Below are 15172 nucleotides of genomic sequence, written 5' to 3'. Positions count from 1 at the left end.
TACAAAATATTCAGTTCAGTTTAGTTCAGCTCAGCTCAGCTCAGTTCAGTTCAGTTCAGCTCAATTCAGCTCTGTTTAGTTCAGTTTAGTTCAATTCAGCTGAGTTCAGTCAATGAAAAGGGCATGTTCTCATTGACTGAACTGAACTGAACTGAGCTGAACTGAACTGAAATAAATATTTAATAAGAGAAGGAAATTAGGAGCTGAGCTGAACTGAACTGAACTGAGTTGAACTGAGCTGAACTGAACTGAACTGAACTGAATTTCAATGTAAGAGAACATGCCCTTAGTACATACCCACCTTACCAGTTACACAAGTCCACCACCTACTAACCCACTCCAAAATCCACCACCTTTTTTTTTTTTTTACCCTATGTCAAAGTTTAAACTTGTTTAAAAACCTAAGATAAAAAAATAAAAAAAAATTTAGTTCGGATAGGTCAAGTTGGTCCGCATCATATTAAATCATTTAGAGTTATGGTCGAAAATTTATGAAAATACATACCAATTTAAGTCATTGGTTTTTGGGTTGGGTTAGTTTGGATGACTTAGTTGTATCATTATAGGCTTAATAAACGATTCTTTCATTATATGCTAATAGTAACCAGTTTTATGAGGTAAGAAAAGTTCAGATATAGGGACGACTCAGGTCCATTCAGGACATGTTAAACAAATCGATTTAAGTTACAACTAATTTTGCATAGATTCAATTTATCCGAATCAGTTTTGCCTTTACGTCATCCGTTCTAGGTGTAGGTTTTTAAATTTGATTACAATTTGGGTCGAACCAATATCGACATAACTAATTTCGACCCTCCATACACAAACACGCAACACAAAAACGCTTATTACAGAAACCAAAAGTCCAATGAAAAACAGCATCAATTTATCACAAACACAGGCCCAAAAATTGGATCATACCCTGAACACTCAACAATCCCAACGGTCAAAAAACCTGAAACCTCCGAATTCAAAAATCCAACAAATCCCATATAAATAAATTTGCAACGGTCATTTTTCTCAATTGCAATAACATTTCTGCATTCACTAAAAAAACTCAGAAAGTTCCAAGATCCTAAAAAGAGAAAGCTTCAAAAAAATGGAAGATCCTAAAAAGTATCTTTCTCCATCATCACCCAATTTTTCTCCTTCAGGTATTTCATTTGTTTTAATTTTACAAGTTAACTTCAATTCAATTAAATTCATTTTTATCAAAATTCTGAAGTTTAACACTGAATTTCTCCAATTAATTGCAGGAAACAATGAAAATTTGAGTGAATTCAATCGAAATTCAGAGCAAAGGAACAAGAAATTATTCATGGCACCCACAATTTCTACTGCATCAAAGAATATAACTCCCAACAAGAAGAAGATCTTAGCAGAGTGGAAACCGCCAAAAAAGGGTACAATTCATGATTCTAATCCTAGAAAATCTGTTTCAAAAATCCCATCATTTTCTGATGATGAAGATGAATCTTTTGTTCTTGATTCTTCTGCTAATTCTACAACTACATTGCCTTATGATCCTCTCACCAATTATCTCTCTCCTCGGCCTAAATTCCTCCGGTATAACCCCAATCGAAAGCGAAAAATCGTGTTTCGAAAAGAACTCGAAAGCAGTAGCAGTAGCAGTAGCAGCAGTAGTAGTAGTACTGTTATTGTTAGCCCTAAAAGAAATTCTCTTGATTCTGAGAGTTCTTGTAATGTGATTGAAAGTGAGGAAAATCTTGATCAAGAAATGGAGGAGGAAGTTGAAGAAAAAGGAATGGGGTGGAAATGGGTGTTATTCAATTGGGTATTTGTGATTTCTGGGTTAATTTTCAGTACCATGTATATTTCTTCAATGAATAATTCTGCTGCAATTTACTCAGAAAAAATTGAATTTCAAGATTTGGGGAATTTAACTTCTGGGGTTGTTGCATTGAGGGATTCAAGGTGTATCAATTCTGGTGGATATTGGGTGTCTGAATATGATGCTGAATCAGAAATTAGAGGGGAAATCTTGGGAAGATTGGAGGAAAATCAAGTACCCTTTAAACCTGAAGAGGAAAATTTGAATGTTGAGTTCAATTCTGAGATTGATTACTCAGAAAAAATTGGGGTTTTTGAGGCTTTTCATCAAAATATAAAGGATTTTGATGGTGTTTCGGCTGAGAAAAATGAAGAAAATGAACCTATTAAACCTGAAGAGGAAAATTTGGATGTTGAGTTCAATTTTGACTTTGATTATTCAGAAAATTTTAGGGCTTTGAGAAGTTTTCCAAAAGTCATGGATTTTTATGGTGTTTTTCCTGAGAAAAATGTGGAAAATGAAGACATCAATGTTGCTGAACCTAAAAATGAAGAGGAAAATCTGGTTTCTGATGCACCTACTGCTGTTCCTGAACCCCAATTGGTTGATTTGGAAGAGAAATTTTTGGATTTAGCAGAAAATAAGGTAGAAATTATTGATGATTGTCATGAAATTGATGATCAGAATGACATGAAAATAACCCAAATGAAATTCATTTGGATGATTGGATTATCTTGGTTGGTTGTGTTGGGTTTGACAGTATTGGTGTGTTTTCGCAAGAAGTGTAAGAGGGCTTTTACAAAGGCTACTGCTTCATATAGGGTGAGAAATTCTGCAGCTGTAAATGAAGGAAGGATCAGTTTTAGACCAAAATGTCAGATAAACAATTATTTGACAGTTGGTGTTGCTGAGTCTAGGGTGGATAGGGAGAAGACTCCAACACCTAGAAGAACGTTTCCGGAGGTGAAGCAGCTCGGTGAGGTTGAATTCGGAGGCGAATTCAGTGGTGGGATGCAGAAGAGGGGGGAGAGTGTGTTTGCTGTGACTGATGAAAGAAGGGCAAAGAAGAGTAAGGTGTCTAGTTCTGCTTCAGAGTCTGCTAAGCAAGAGGTATGGCCTTAAATTTGTGTGAAATTTCTTGGCATTAAATCTGATTATATTGTTTTATCATCATAGTATTGATATATATGCTTCATAATATATTTTATAAGGTTATTTTGTTATGTATGATATCATAGTTAGAATAAGCTAAACATAAACTTCTTTGGTGTTAAGCTGATCATTGTTACTGACTGTTACACTTTCCTCAATTTGATTGTTTGCAGTATTATATAGTGAATTTAGATAATTATACTCTGATATTGATGAGCTAAGAACACATATATGGCGGATAATTAGTTTGTTTGTTAAATAATTCTGTAGTTCTGATCATTACACAAAGAAAAAACCTTAATATAATGCCTCTTTAGATCATAATTCATACTTAATATAATGCCTCTTTAGATCATAATTCATACTTAATATAATGCCTCTTTAGATCATGATTAGTTTGATACTGTTTCTGAGTCTCCTTGGTTGTTATGTTATCTCATGCCTAAGTACATAGATCCATGAATGCCTAGTGCGAGAGGCACCTCGATACATAAGTTTGATACACACGAGTCCGAGTAGCATACTCCTAGACTTCCAATGCCAACTACAAGAACTATTAACAGATAAATACCAACTCTTTAGGAATGTACCTTGCTTTAATGTTGGAAACAATGTTGTGTAGTTTTGTACAGAATATAACTGTTTAATGTGATTGAGCATTGTTGTTTATACAAAACTAATATAACAAATCCTGTTCTAATTTCATCAATACATAATTGCTTATGTATGCACTTGTGCAAAGGATGATCATGGCCTAACGAACTTGTTTACAAAAACTTAAACAGGATGTCAAAGAGGAAGGGACAGGGACAGCATTAAGGCGATCGCAACGTCTTCGGGCGGCTAAAGGAATTGCATCTCCATGAAGCTGAAAACAGCATTTTGGTGGCTATGTCCAACCTTAAGCATAACCAGAAGTAGCATATTTCAGTGCTTTCCTGCTGAAATTTACTTTAGGTAGTCTAAATTCTCAACATTTGCAAAGTTAGGCCTTATTTTTTTAGAAAGTTGGGATTAATCCGTATTAGTTTATGATCATAATGATCATATTTGATATACTTTTATTATGTAGTAAAAGTGCAATAATTCTAGGACTATATTTGATAGTGACTGACCAATGTTTGCCTTTTTTTAGTGAATTGGCTTACTAATCTTATCCTTGTGATTTTTTTCCCCCAATTTTTTGGACCACATCAAAAGTTGCCTTATAATTGCCTTTTTTGTCAACGGAGGTGCATGCAAATTTCACAGATAAAATTGTATGAAAAGTTGGGATGAATTAAAATCCATTTTCAGGAAAAAAAACAAAAAAAAAAAAACAAAAAAACAAAAAAAAAAAAACAAAAAAACAAAAAAAAAAAAACAAAAAAACAAAAGAAGAGAGGTAGACTTTAAAAACTGTGTGTCCACACCATGTTTCCTTGCAGCCTTTATATTGATGCATTGTTGCTGCATGTTAATAACTAAAGCAAATGTTTACCATGGAATGGTATATACCATTCCATATTATACTTTTACATCACCATTATAGTAAAAACTATCATGTTTTGGATGAATATTTACATCGTGGTATAAAATTATACCACGAGTGTGGATGCTCTAAAAATGTCCCTTAGATAAAAAAGTTAGAATATTTGTATCTTATTTTTCTAAAGAAAAAGTTACAAAATTAGTGGATGATGAGCCTCCTGCATGTCCCCTTTGTTTAGCTCCTGTCATGTCAACAAATTGTAGAATATTGTTAAGAGTGTATGGTTCGGAATATAACTTTTATGTTTATCAAGTAAGATTTGGGTCTAATGGTAAAGGTTGATCTCATCATATACATACCGATTCATTTGGTAGTTGCATGCTTAGACCATCTCACTTTTGTTGTAAAACGATGTCTTGAAAGTAGAAACTAACCTTGTCCTTAGTTTTGAACAGTATCACTTTATGGTTCAACAAGGTATAGTTATAGGTAGGGTTTTGCACAATAGGTTACCCATACTGTTTATTTTTAATGATACGGTTAACCGTTATGTCAGTTTCTTAAAAATGTGAACCGTAATCATACTATTAAGGACCAGTGGTTGACTGTTCCTAACGAGCGGTCCGGTTACAAGGTTAATCGTTACCCATTTAATAAATTTTAAATCAAAATGCACTTCCAAAAGTTGCAAACTTTCGATTCTAATAATTTTTTTTAAAATAAACAATAAAATTCATGTTCCAATTAAGAAAACAAACCGATAAACAAAATACATTACAAAGTTTTAATTACTATTTTTTTAAAAAGCAAAACGAGACACATGATTTAATTAATGATATTAGTCATATTACACATATTAAGGGTCCGTTTGGTTCGCATGGGATAATCGGAATGGAATGAACAAAGGAAAAGAGAAGGAATGGAATGAAAATACCTAAAATTTGGGGTGTTGTTTGTTTTAAAAACAAAGGGAATGAGACCCACCTGTCCCACCACCACACAACCACCAGTAACATTCATTCTCTAATGTTCCCACCACCGAACCACCACTAAACCAGTCGCCGCACCTCCCTCACCCTTCGCCTCCCTTCTCCGGCCATCCCCGCCCCTCGCAAAACCTTCCACAGCCCCGAAAAAACCCTAGATCGATGAGGGGTTTAGGAAGTGGCGGAGGAATGCTTTTGCGGGGAAGGGGACAAGCGGCGAGGCTCGGGGAAGGATCGACGATGGTGGTGGGAGGACTGGGCAGCGGTTTTACGGGGATAGGGAGGGGTTTTGCGGGGGCTGTGGGATGTTTTGCGGGGTAGGGGAGGGCGGCGAGGGTCGGGGGAGGGGGGCGGTGGTCGGGGTAGTGTCGGCGGTGGTAAGGTGGGCTGGTTTCCGGTGGTGTTGGTAGGTGTGAAGGTGGTGATGTGGTGGTGTGAAGGTGGGTACTGGGTAGGGAATGGAATGGAAATACCTAGGGGGGGTGGGAATGGAGTTAGAGGGATTTGGGGGAATGAAGGGGGTAAAGGGAATGGAAGAAAGTGCTTAACAAACAACAACAAAGGGAATCGGGGTGATTGATTCCCTTTCCCTTTCCTGAATACCCCCAACCAAACGGCTCCTAATTAAATTATCATCTTCAAATTAAGGACATGGTAAATTGGCAGACCAACAAGCTAAAAGATCAAATTGCATCATCAATCATCCAAAATTATATATATTTTTTTTCCAAAAATATGTATTATTATAAAATTGTAACTTGTAATCATAACTGTAACAGTTAACCGCTATATTTAGCGATTCGGTTAATCGTAATCATTTAATTTTAATGGTACGATTAATTAACCGTTTAAATAAGTCACTTATATCGGTTAACGGTTACAGTCGCCCTTAATTTTAGGTATGTGTTCTCTACTCAGGGTTTAAAAGTTGACAAACCAAAATTGATCTTGTTTCTTCTTTGCCTTACCCCGGCCCTCTTCCGTACACATGGAAAGTACGCTCTTTTTTTTACCCATGCAGGATTTTCTAAGAGATTTATTGAAGGTTTATCCAACTCTCCAAGACTGCCCAATCCTTGTGCAAATTACTCCAAAAAGCTGTGGTTCGGAGTTTCTTTTTGATGAGGAATGCAAGAAGGCATTTGATTAGTTGAAGAACAAGTTGGTCACAACACCAATCTTGCAACTACCTAACTGGGAGCTTCCGTTTGAACAGATGTACTATGCTTCTAACCAATCCCCTATGACACTGATAAAGTAACCCCCGTAATAATTGGTCATATTATGTAGTCAGCCACATATAAAAGTTTGTGTATAAGGTAAGGGGTGAGGAAAAAAAATAAACAAAAGACAAGGGGTGAGGAAGGAGAAATTCCCTGTTTCTCATGGTGAGAAACGAAATTTATTTCTCATGGGGGCATTTTCTTGAATAAATCAATAACTTTTTCATTATTGTGGGCTCCACAGTTGAATAGAGTTGTTGATTTATTTACGAAAATGCCATGTGAGAAACAAAATTTGTTTCTCATCGTGAGAAACTGGGGCACCCTCGTGAGGAAGTGGTGTACAAATGTTTGAGATATCTTTTTTTTATTAAGTTTAAGATTATTGTAATCGAAAAAAACTCTATTATGAAATCATGCACACATCATATCCATATAGTGCAAGTACCTCGTAATACAATGCATACGGTTATGGCAGAGAAAATTAGTAGAGTTTATTGAACTCAATTATTATGTGAAGTGCATTACGAACCTGACCAAATGACCTGAACCGTAAACAATAGGTAATATGGATTACCCAAGCAAAAATTTACTTGAATCAAATCGAACCAACCCGAGAAATCAAATACACCTGAAATTGATCGATGTCCCTTGCTGTCCATTGGAAATATACCGACCTAACCCAACTAGTACCCGATTACCTATTGTTTACGGTTCAACTTGTATCCGACTACCTATTATTTATGGTTCGGGAAAACTAATGATTTCAATCATAGACTACTTAGTTTTCTTATGGGAACATTGATACCTATTGACTTGACTTCTAACCTTTAATGAAGTCCGTCATCCTTACTACTAAGTTTTCTTATGGGAACATTGATATCTATTGACTTCTAACCTTTAATGAAGTCCGTCATCCTTAAAATTTATACAAATTTTGTATGTGGCTGGTCACATGGTGCGGCAAGGGTTACTTATAGGGTGTTACTGGTTTTGTCAGGGGTAACTTGTAGAGTTGTAGGTGTTAATTATATTCTGGGGTTACTTGTATGGGTGTTACTGGTTTTGGTCGGGGTTACTTGTAAGGTGTTACTGGTTTTGTCAAGGGTTACTTGTAGGTGTTACTGGTTTTGGTCAGGGTTACTTGTAGGGTGGTACTGGTTTTGTCAGGGGTTACTTTTAGGGTGGTACTGGTTTTGTCAGGGGTTACTTGTATTCTAGGGTTACTTGTATGGGTGTTACTGGTTTTGGTCGGGGTTACTTGTAGGGTGTTACTAGTTTGGTCAGGGGTTACTTATAGGTATTATCTAGGTTTACTTGTATGGGTATTACTGGTTTTGATCAGGGGTTACTTGTAGGATGTTACTGGTTTGGTATGAGATTTTGGTCTGGAGTTATTTGTAGGAGTTACTCAGAATACAAGTAACAGATACAAGTAACCCCACGATACAAGTAACTCATACAAGTAACCTCACAATACAAGTAACATCCTACAAGTAACCCATACAAGTAACCCCAGAATACAAGTAACCCGTGCCACACCATGTGGCACACTAAAAAAACTTCTGTAAAATTTATTGTGCAACGGCTTCAAGTTATCCCAAAATATATGTAAAGTTACCCCTTTAACAAAGTTTTACGGAGGGTTAACTTCACATATATTTTGGGGTAACTTTAATTTAGACCATTGCAAAATAAATTTATTGTGCACCTAGTGTATATAAAACTTTGTGTAAGTTGAAATAAAAGCTTATCTAGTACATACTAACATGTAGGGCTGATTAAAATTATCCGAAAAACCGGAAACTCGAACCCTAAACGAATTGAAAATTAGGGTACTCGTTTCGATAACGATAACGGTTTGGGTACCCGATCCGATAATTTGTTATCGGGTATGATTATTGGGTATCATTTTAAAATTAATGGTTACCCGATCCTGTAAGCAATTTTTTTTTTCCTACTTTAAACTATTTATCCATAATCTAAACTCTTACTATACTTCATAGTCACTTCATAATTTAAGTGATTAGTAATATTATTATTAAATTGGTCATAATTATGCGGTATTATTGTTAATTAGTGTTGAATAATATAATAATAAATAAAATTGCAAGTATAAGGGTCTGTTCTATTCAGCTTATTTTCAGTTCAGTTTCTAATTTCCTTCTCTCATTAAATATTCAGTTTAGTTTAGTTCAGTTAATTCAGCTCAGTAAATGAGAACATGCCCTAACTTTTCATTATTGGATATCATATTGAGTACCCGATAATTAATTCGAAAATTCGGGTACCTGAACTTAGAATACTCAAACTTATCGGCTCGATCAATGGATATCATTTTAAGTGTTATTAATTATTAGGTACCTGAACCGATAATGTTAATAGTTCGGGTACCCGAATCATGCTCACCCCAGTAACATATACCCGTTATCTATAAGTTGATATTCATAATCGTAATCGATAACAAGATTTCGAATCGAATAATGGATCTGGTAACTATCAAATACCTTATTTTTCGGATCGATTGTTCGATTTTAGGATAGTTTTTATCAGCCTCAGCCAAAACTTTTCATACCAATTTGATAAAATGTCTTTTTTGTTATTTTTTGAATTTGGTAGTACAATCACCTCAAGATAGATTATGCATTAGAAATTTATTGGTTAATATTCTCTAAAATACTACATATTTTGTTATTTATTTATTTTTTTTTTAAAAAAAAAATTGTATCATGAGTGATTTTACGATTGCCAATGAATTACTTTGACTATTAATATATATAATTGTTGTTTTGGACAAATCTTAGAAAGTGAATTTCTAGGAATTTGTTAAAGGTTTTTAGGGGTATTAATAATCAAATTTTGCTAAAAGAAATAAACACTACAATCTCCAAATGAATGAATCAAGAGCAATAAAATTATAGATCTATAATTATGATTACAAATTGAAGGAAAAATATCAAAGTAAGAGAGACATTTCTGGGTAAGGACGAAATGATGTCCGTAAGGATGACATAAATCAAAGATTTTAGTATAAAAGTATAGTAAATTGTATTAGACGATGTATGAATGAATTCGATTACAAAGAGTATCCTATTTATAATGACTTGTGAATCTAATAAAGGTAATATTGAAGAATCCTTGTTATTTCGGTAATGTTGACAATGTTGATTGATATCTTCATCTTTTAGGAAATGTTAATTTAGTTGATTAATATTTACTTGATTTGCTCCTTCAATCATGGGACGTGATTGTGCTTGTTGCCCAAGCTTTCATTACGTGTCTTCAAATGGTCCGAGCGTTGAATGGAAGCTGCCTTTCTTAGAAAGGCTCAGTAAGGCGGTCGACTTACTCAGATAGCTGCCGTTGAGCTTGTATTGTCCGTACTCAGTACGGACCTCTGTCTGAACAATATTTCCTTAATTAAGTGATTCATTTCCTGATTTAGCTTTATTTGATTGATTCCATAGTCTTCATAAGATTTTTAATTGATTGTTGACTTCTTGATTGGCCCAATCAAGTCCCTGATTGATGACCTGTAATTTTATTAAATACTTTTTGATATCTTTGACCACACATCTTTCTATTTTCAATCACCTTGTTTCCTAATCATTACATGTTTGTGAAGTCAAATATTGTATTCTTTGATTGGTCTTTTCCTATTTTGTAGCTTGCTAAGAGCATCAACACTCGTGGTATAATTTTATACCACGATGTAAATATTCATCCAAAATATGATTATTTTTACTACAATGGTGGTGTAAAAGTATACCATGGAATGGTATATACCATCCCATGGTAAACATTTCCTTTGGTCCCCGTGTAACATAACCAACCAGGTCATGCCATGTGGCCTGGTTATTATGTATCTTTTATATATTTTTTTTCAATTGCATTTTAAGAAAAAAAATATAAAGTAAATAATTATGAAAAAATTACCATTGTTCATAATTTTTCAAGACCTACACATAGATACTCATATTGATATAGTTTTGTATGTTATTTCGAATTGGCCTTTTATTACCTAAATTGCTTATTTTATTTAATTAACTTTAAGAACATTAATTAGTTATTTTCAATAATAAAATATAATTATAATTATAATTATAATTAAATTAATTGTATAATTAATACATATGGGAGAGAGAAAGTGTGGTGGTAAACTTTTTTGATACCATGGGTGGGGTGATTTTTAGAGAAAGTATATTGTATTGTGATATAAATGATGTGGAGGAGTGAGAAAGTGGTAGAGAGAGAGGGATGGTATAAATTTTTATACCATGAGTGATAATGGTCTAAGAATCCGCTCCCAACAATTGTAATTCTGTAAAAAATTTTTTTTAAAAAGTTGATATTTGAAAAGTAAATTTCGAGACGATTCTATTTAAATTTCACAGGACTATATTTTTCCTTACAGATGTATCACAAAAGATAGGTGGTAAAAAAGATTAAGTAAATAGTGTAATAGTCTCTAATGGTGCAATTAAAGAGAAAATGGGGGAATCAGGAATGTCATTTACAATTCTTTTGAGCTTCCGGCATAACAGAGTAGAGAGCAAAACAGGTGTTAGAAAATCAGAGCAGTTGTCAGCTAGACAAATTTCAGCAGAAGAACAAGGCCGAAGTATAATACTCCCTCCGTTTTTAAATACTTGCTTCACTTTCCTTTTCCGGTCGTTTTTAAATACTTGCTCCATTTCCTCTTTTGGAAAGCTTTTACAATATTTAATTCATTTCTCACACTTAGTGGACCTAACATAATACTCTCTCTCCTCCTATTCTTCCACTACTTTTTTTTTTCAACTACCTCACTACCTCCATTTTATAATACTTTCTCCAATCTATCTATCTATCTATCTATATATTATACTAAAAGACAAGCACCTCAATGTGAGGATGACAAATGTCACTCTCTCATTGGCTTATCTTAAGTATAAAATATATCTATTATATAATTACTGTTTACATATTCAAGCATAGTTATTTTTGTTAAGCTCCAAACAATAAAAGCAAATTTCTATACATGTATAAGATTTTCATGATTTCCTAACATAAATATTGATTTTTTTTTTTTTTATAATAAATATATACTTTCCAATACTACAAATAATCCATAAAGTCTTTCCAATCTTTATTTATAGTCAAGTTAAAGAATAATAACTAATTAAGAGGTTTTTCAGTGCGGCAAGCCACATGGTGCGGCACGGGTTACTTGTATTATGAAGTTACTTGTATGGGTTACTTGTATCGTGGGGTTACTTATATCGTGAGGTTACTTGTATGTGTTACTTGTATTCTGAGTAACTCCTACAAGTAACTCCAGACCAAAATCCCATACCAAACCAGTAACACCCCTACAAGTACCCCATGATCAAAACTAGTAACACCCATATAAGTAACCCTAGAATACAAGTAACACTTATAAGTAACCCCTGACAAAACCAGTAACACCCTACAAGTAACACCGACCAAAATCAGTAACACCCATACAAGTAACCCCAGAATACAAGTAACACCTACAAGTAACCCCTGACAAAACCAGTAACACCCTACTAGTAACCCCGACCAAAACTAGTAACACCAATACAAGTAACCCCAAAATACAAGTAACACCTACAAGGCTACAAGTAACCCCTGACAAAACCAGTAACCCCGATCAAAATCAGTAACACCCATACAAGTAGCCCCAGAATACAAGTAACACCTACAAGTAACCCTTGCCGGCGTTGCCGCACCATGTGGCCAGCCATATACAAAAATTTGTATAACTAATTTGAAGCAATATGATTAAAGTTGCATAATTAAGGAAATAAATATTTCGTATTTTGAAAGACTTATATTGTTTTTTTTTTATTAAAATTAAATAAAATCGATAGAATTTAGTTTGACGTCAATTATGAAATCAATCCAAACATTTAAAAAAAATCAGATGTACAATAAAATATTGTGCACCTATTATAAAAGCTCCCTGGAATGAATGAAAGTTATTTATGCTTTATTGATAAAAGTTACCCAAAATAGTCTACAAGTTATCCTAAATTCAATTCAAGTAATCGGTTGAATACAAAAGTTTTTGATAAAGATACAAAATAGTGTAAAAATTACTTTTATCGTTTGTTGTACTCCTTGACAAATACTGAATGCTGAGCCAAAATGTTGTCTTGGAAAAAAAATATATAATATTGAACAAAAATTTAATTTTAATCGGCCTTTCATTTTCTATACAATGTCTTTTACAATGACCTTTTGTTTTTCTTGCATTAAAAAAAAAAAAAAAACTGAACCAATTAATAACCAATCTAAACAAGAAGAATAAAAGTTAAATTGAATTAGACATTTGACGGAAAAAGGATAGATATAAAATGTATTATAACTATTACTCGTGTTTTAAATTGTAATATTCGTATTAACAATGCTATTACTTATGAATTTTTTTTAGAAAACCAACATTTTGATATAAAAATCGTGCATTGCTCATGTACTATACTAGATATACAACAATCATGTGCTATAATTTATGTTGTTTTATACATAATAATACTATTAACTATAATAGTATGTGTATATAATATAATATTTTTTATAATATAAAAAAGTATATGTATATAATATAATATTTTATAACACGTGTCCTCCATACCAAGTGTTTGGTTGTTGGTGTAGTGGTGATTGAGACTACACTTGGTAGAGAGGACTTGTGTTCGCTCCCCTGCAACAACAATTGGAAGGGGAGTGGAACCTAATAGCCTATAACAGATCCTCAAATCTGGATTAGCCCAAAGGGTGAACTGGATAGAACACCCAAAACTCAATGCATATATGAAGGGAATTAACTTATCCTTTATCTATCTTATACAAAACTCCAAAGTCTAATTTTTTTTTTTCAAAATATAATTATAACATTCGTAAATTTTGTTAATATGAAAGATATAAACCTATCAAAATGTATATATAATTAAATTGTTTAATAACTTATATCGAATGCGTAGTTTTATGAAAATTATTTGCATGTAATCATTAAATGTGTTGGATGTTGTGTAGCTATGCAATGTCCAAAACTTTAGTTGAGCGACTTTGATTTAGTGATTGTACGGTAAAAAGATATTGACTTCGATCTTGAAACCTAATAGTCTAATAAATTCTAAATAAAAAAATTAAAATTAAACAAAAGGAAATGAAAATAGTAAATGACTTTAAATATTGAAATAAACATAACCTTTTAAATCAATTTAGCGAATTCCAGAGACAATTTTAAGGCTTTTAAAATTAAATGGGGGAAAATATATGTAAAAAGAACATTTTTAGATATATAAGTGTCCATGCACTATTTAAGAGTTTTGTTAACCATTTTATAATTAAGGTAGGGATAAATCTTAGTAATATATACTCCGTATATTTTATTTATATAAAATTATCAGTATCCATATGTGGAGGGACAAAGTTGTTCCCTCCCATCTTCTCCAGAATTTTAAGCATGCAACTTTGTAGTGTTATCCAAGTGTACTTGTTGACAGTTGGATCAAATGAATTCCATGCCTCATCCACCTTTGCAATTAGCTCATCTAGGTTCTTAGGGAATGACTAATATTGAATTGATTGAATCACCCTAAATAAACCTAAGTCTAAAACATTTAAATCTGGACTCTGAGCTGGTTGATACACAAATTGGATGTTAAACCCATATGCTTGACATGCTTCTTGAAACTCAGGATCATTAGGCACTTGATGGGGTCTTGCATTGTCCCATTGAATTGTAACATTCTTAGGTAGCTGTGCAGGCCACTTTTCATACAATGCTGGCAGTACATGATTGAGTAACATTTCCCTTATAGCATCTCTGTTCACAGACTGTATTGCCTTTGTTTCCAATGTGCCTTTGTCCCTATTTTTGCTCTTCTTCTTTGCCATCTCATATTTCACAAAAGGGAATAACCCATATTTCCCATCATGCAACATATTCTTGTGTTCATCATATAAAGGCTTTCCAACCATGCCCATGAACATTGCCTTGAGTTTGAATCTCTTTGACTGCTGTGCTCTATAAGGGTTCTCTTCATTAGGCAGCAAGTAAAATGTTCTGGTTTCAGGGTTTAAAAAAACATTTCTCATCTATGTGAATTGTGTATTGCATGTCAATGAAAGTAGGGTCCCCTAAGGATGGAGCAGGGTTCACCCAGCTTAGAACCCACTTCATTCTGGCAACTTTGTGATTTTCCGACAGTGTTGGATGATTGTTTGTTGTATGTGTTCTGAGCCTACCCTTTTTCCTTAATCTATGAATGGTTGAAGGGGACACATGAAGGGCAGCAGCATAGCTCCTTTCAGTGGTCCTCTTATATAGAGGCACTGAAGTTAACCATTCATCAGTGTACTCTTTTGGTTTTGGCCCAACAACACCTCTTTTTTTTTGTTCTAACATCAATGACATTTCCTTCAAGCAAGTGTCTTTTAATTACCTGGAACCACCTGGTTGTAGTGGATCTGTGAACATTGTGTTTTTTTGCTAAGTTGGACAAAAATCCCTTTGGCAAAGAGTCCCCTTCCATGTTCA

General features: G+C 33.8%; 1 protein-coding gene across 2 annotated transcripts in view; it reads left to right on the top strand.

Moving 5' to 3' along the window:
* The first annotated feature begins 1038 nt into the window (after positions 1–1038).
* LOC145558642 (uncharacterized) overlaps positions 1039–15172 on the top strand; it is a 55765-nt gene continuing 41631 nt past the window's right edge. The window contains exons 1-3 of one of the 2 annotated variants that reach the window (XM_081619951.1): positions 1039–1154; positions 1257–2902; positions 3730–4112. In XM_081619951.1, coding sequence (XP_081476077.1) covers positions 1100–1154; positions 1257–2902; positions 3730–3810 — 1782 coding nt within the window. In that variant the 5' untranslated portion in view covers positions 1039–1099 and the 3' untranslated portion in view covers positions 3811–4112. Of the gene's footprint in view, positions 1155–1256; positions 2903–3729; positions 4113–15172 lie in introns of those variants that run through there. The other variant, XM_081619952.1, reaches the window with a different exon arrangement.

Source organism: Chenopodium album, chromosome 9 (genome assembly GCF_948465745.1).
Source record: "Chenopodium album chromosome 9, dcCheAlbu1.1, whole genome shotgun sequence".
Classification (NCBI taxonomy): domain Eukaryota; kingdom Viridiplantae; phylum Streptophyta; class Magnoliopsida; order Caryophyllales; family Amaranthaceae; genus Chenopodium; species Chenopodium album.
This window is presented reverse-complemented; position numbering and strand designations above follow the sequence as displayed.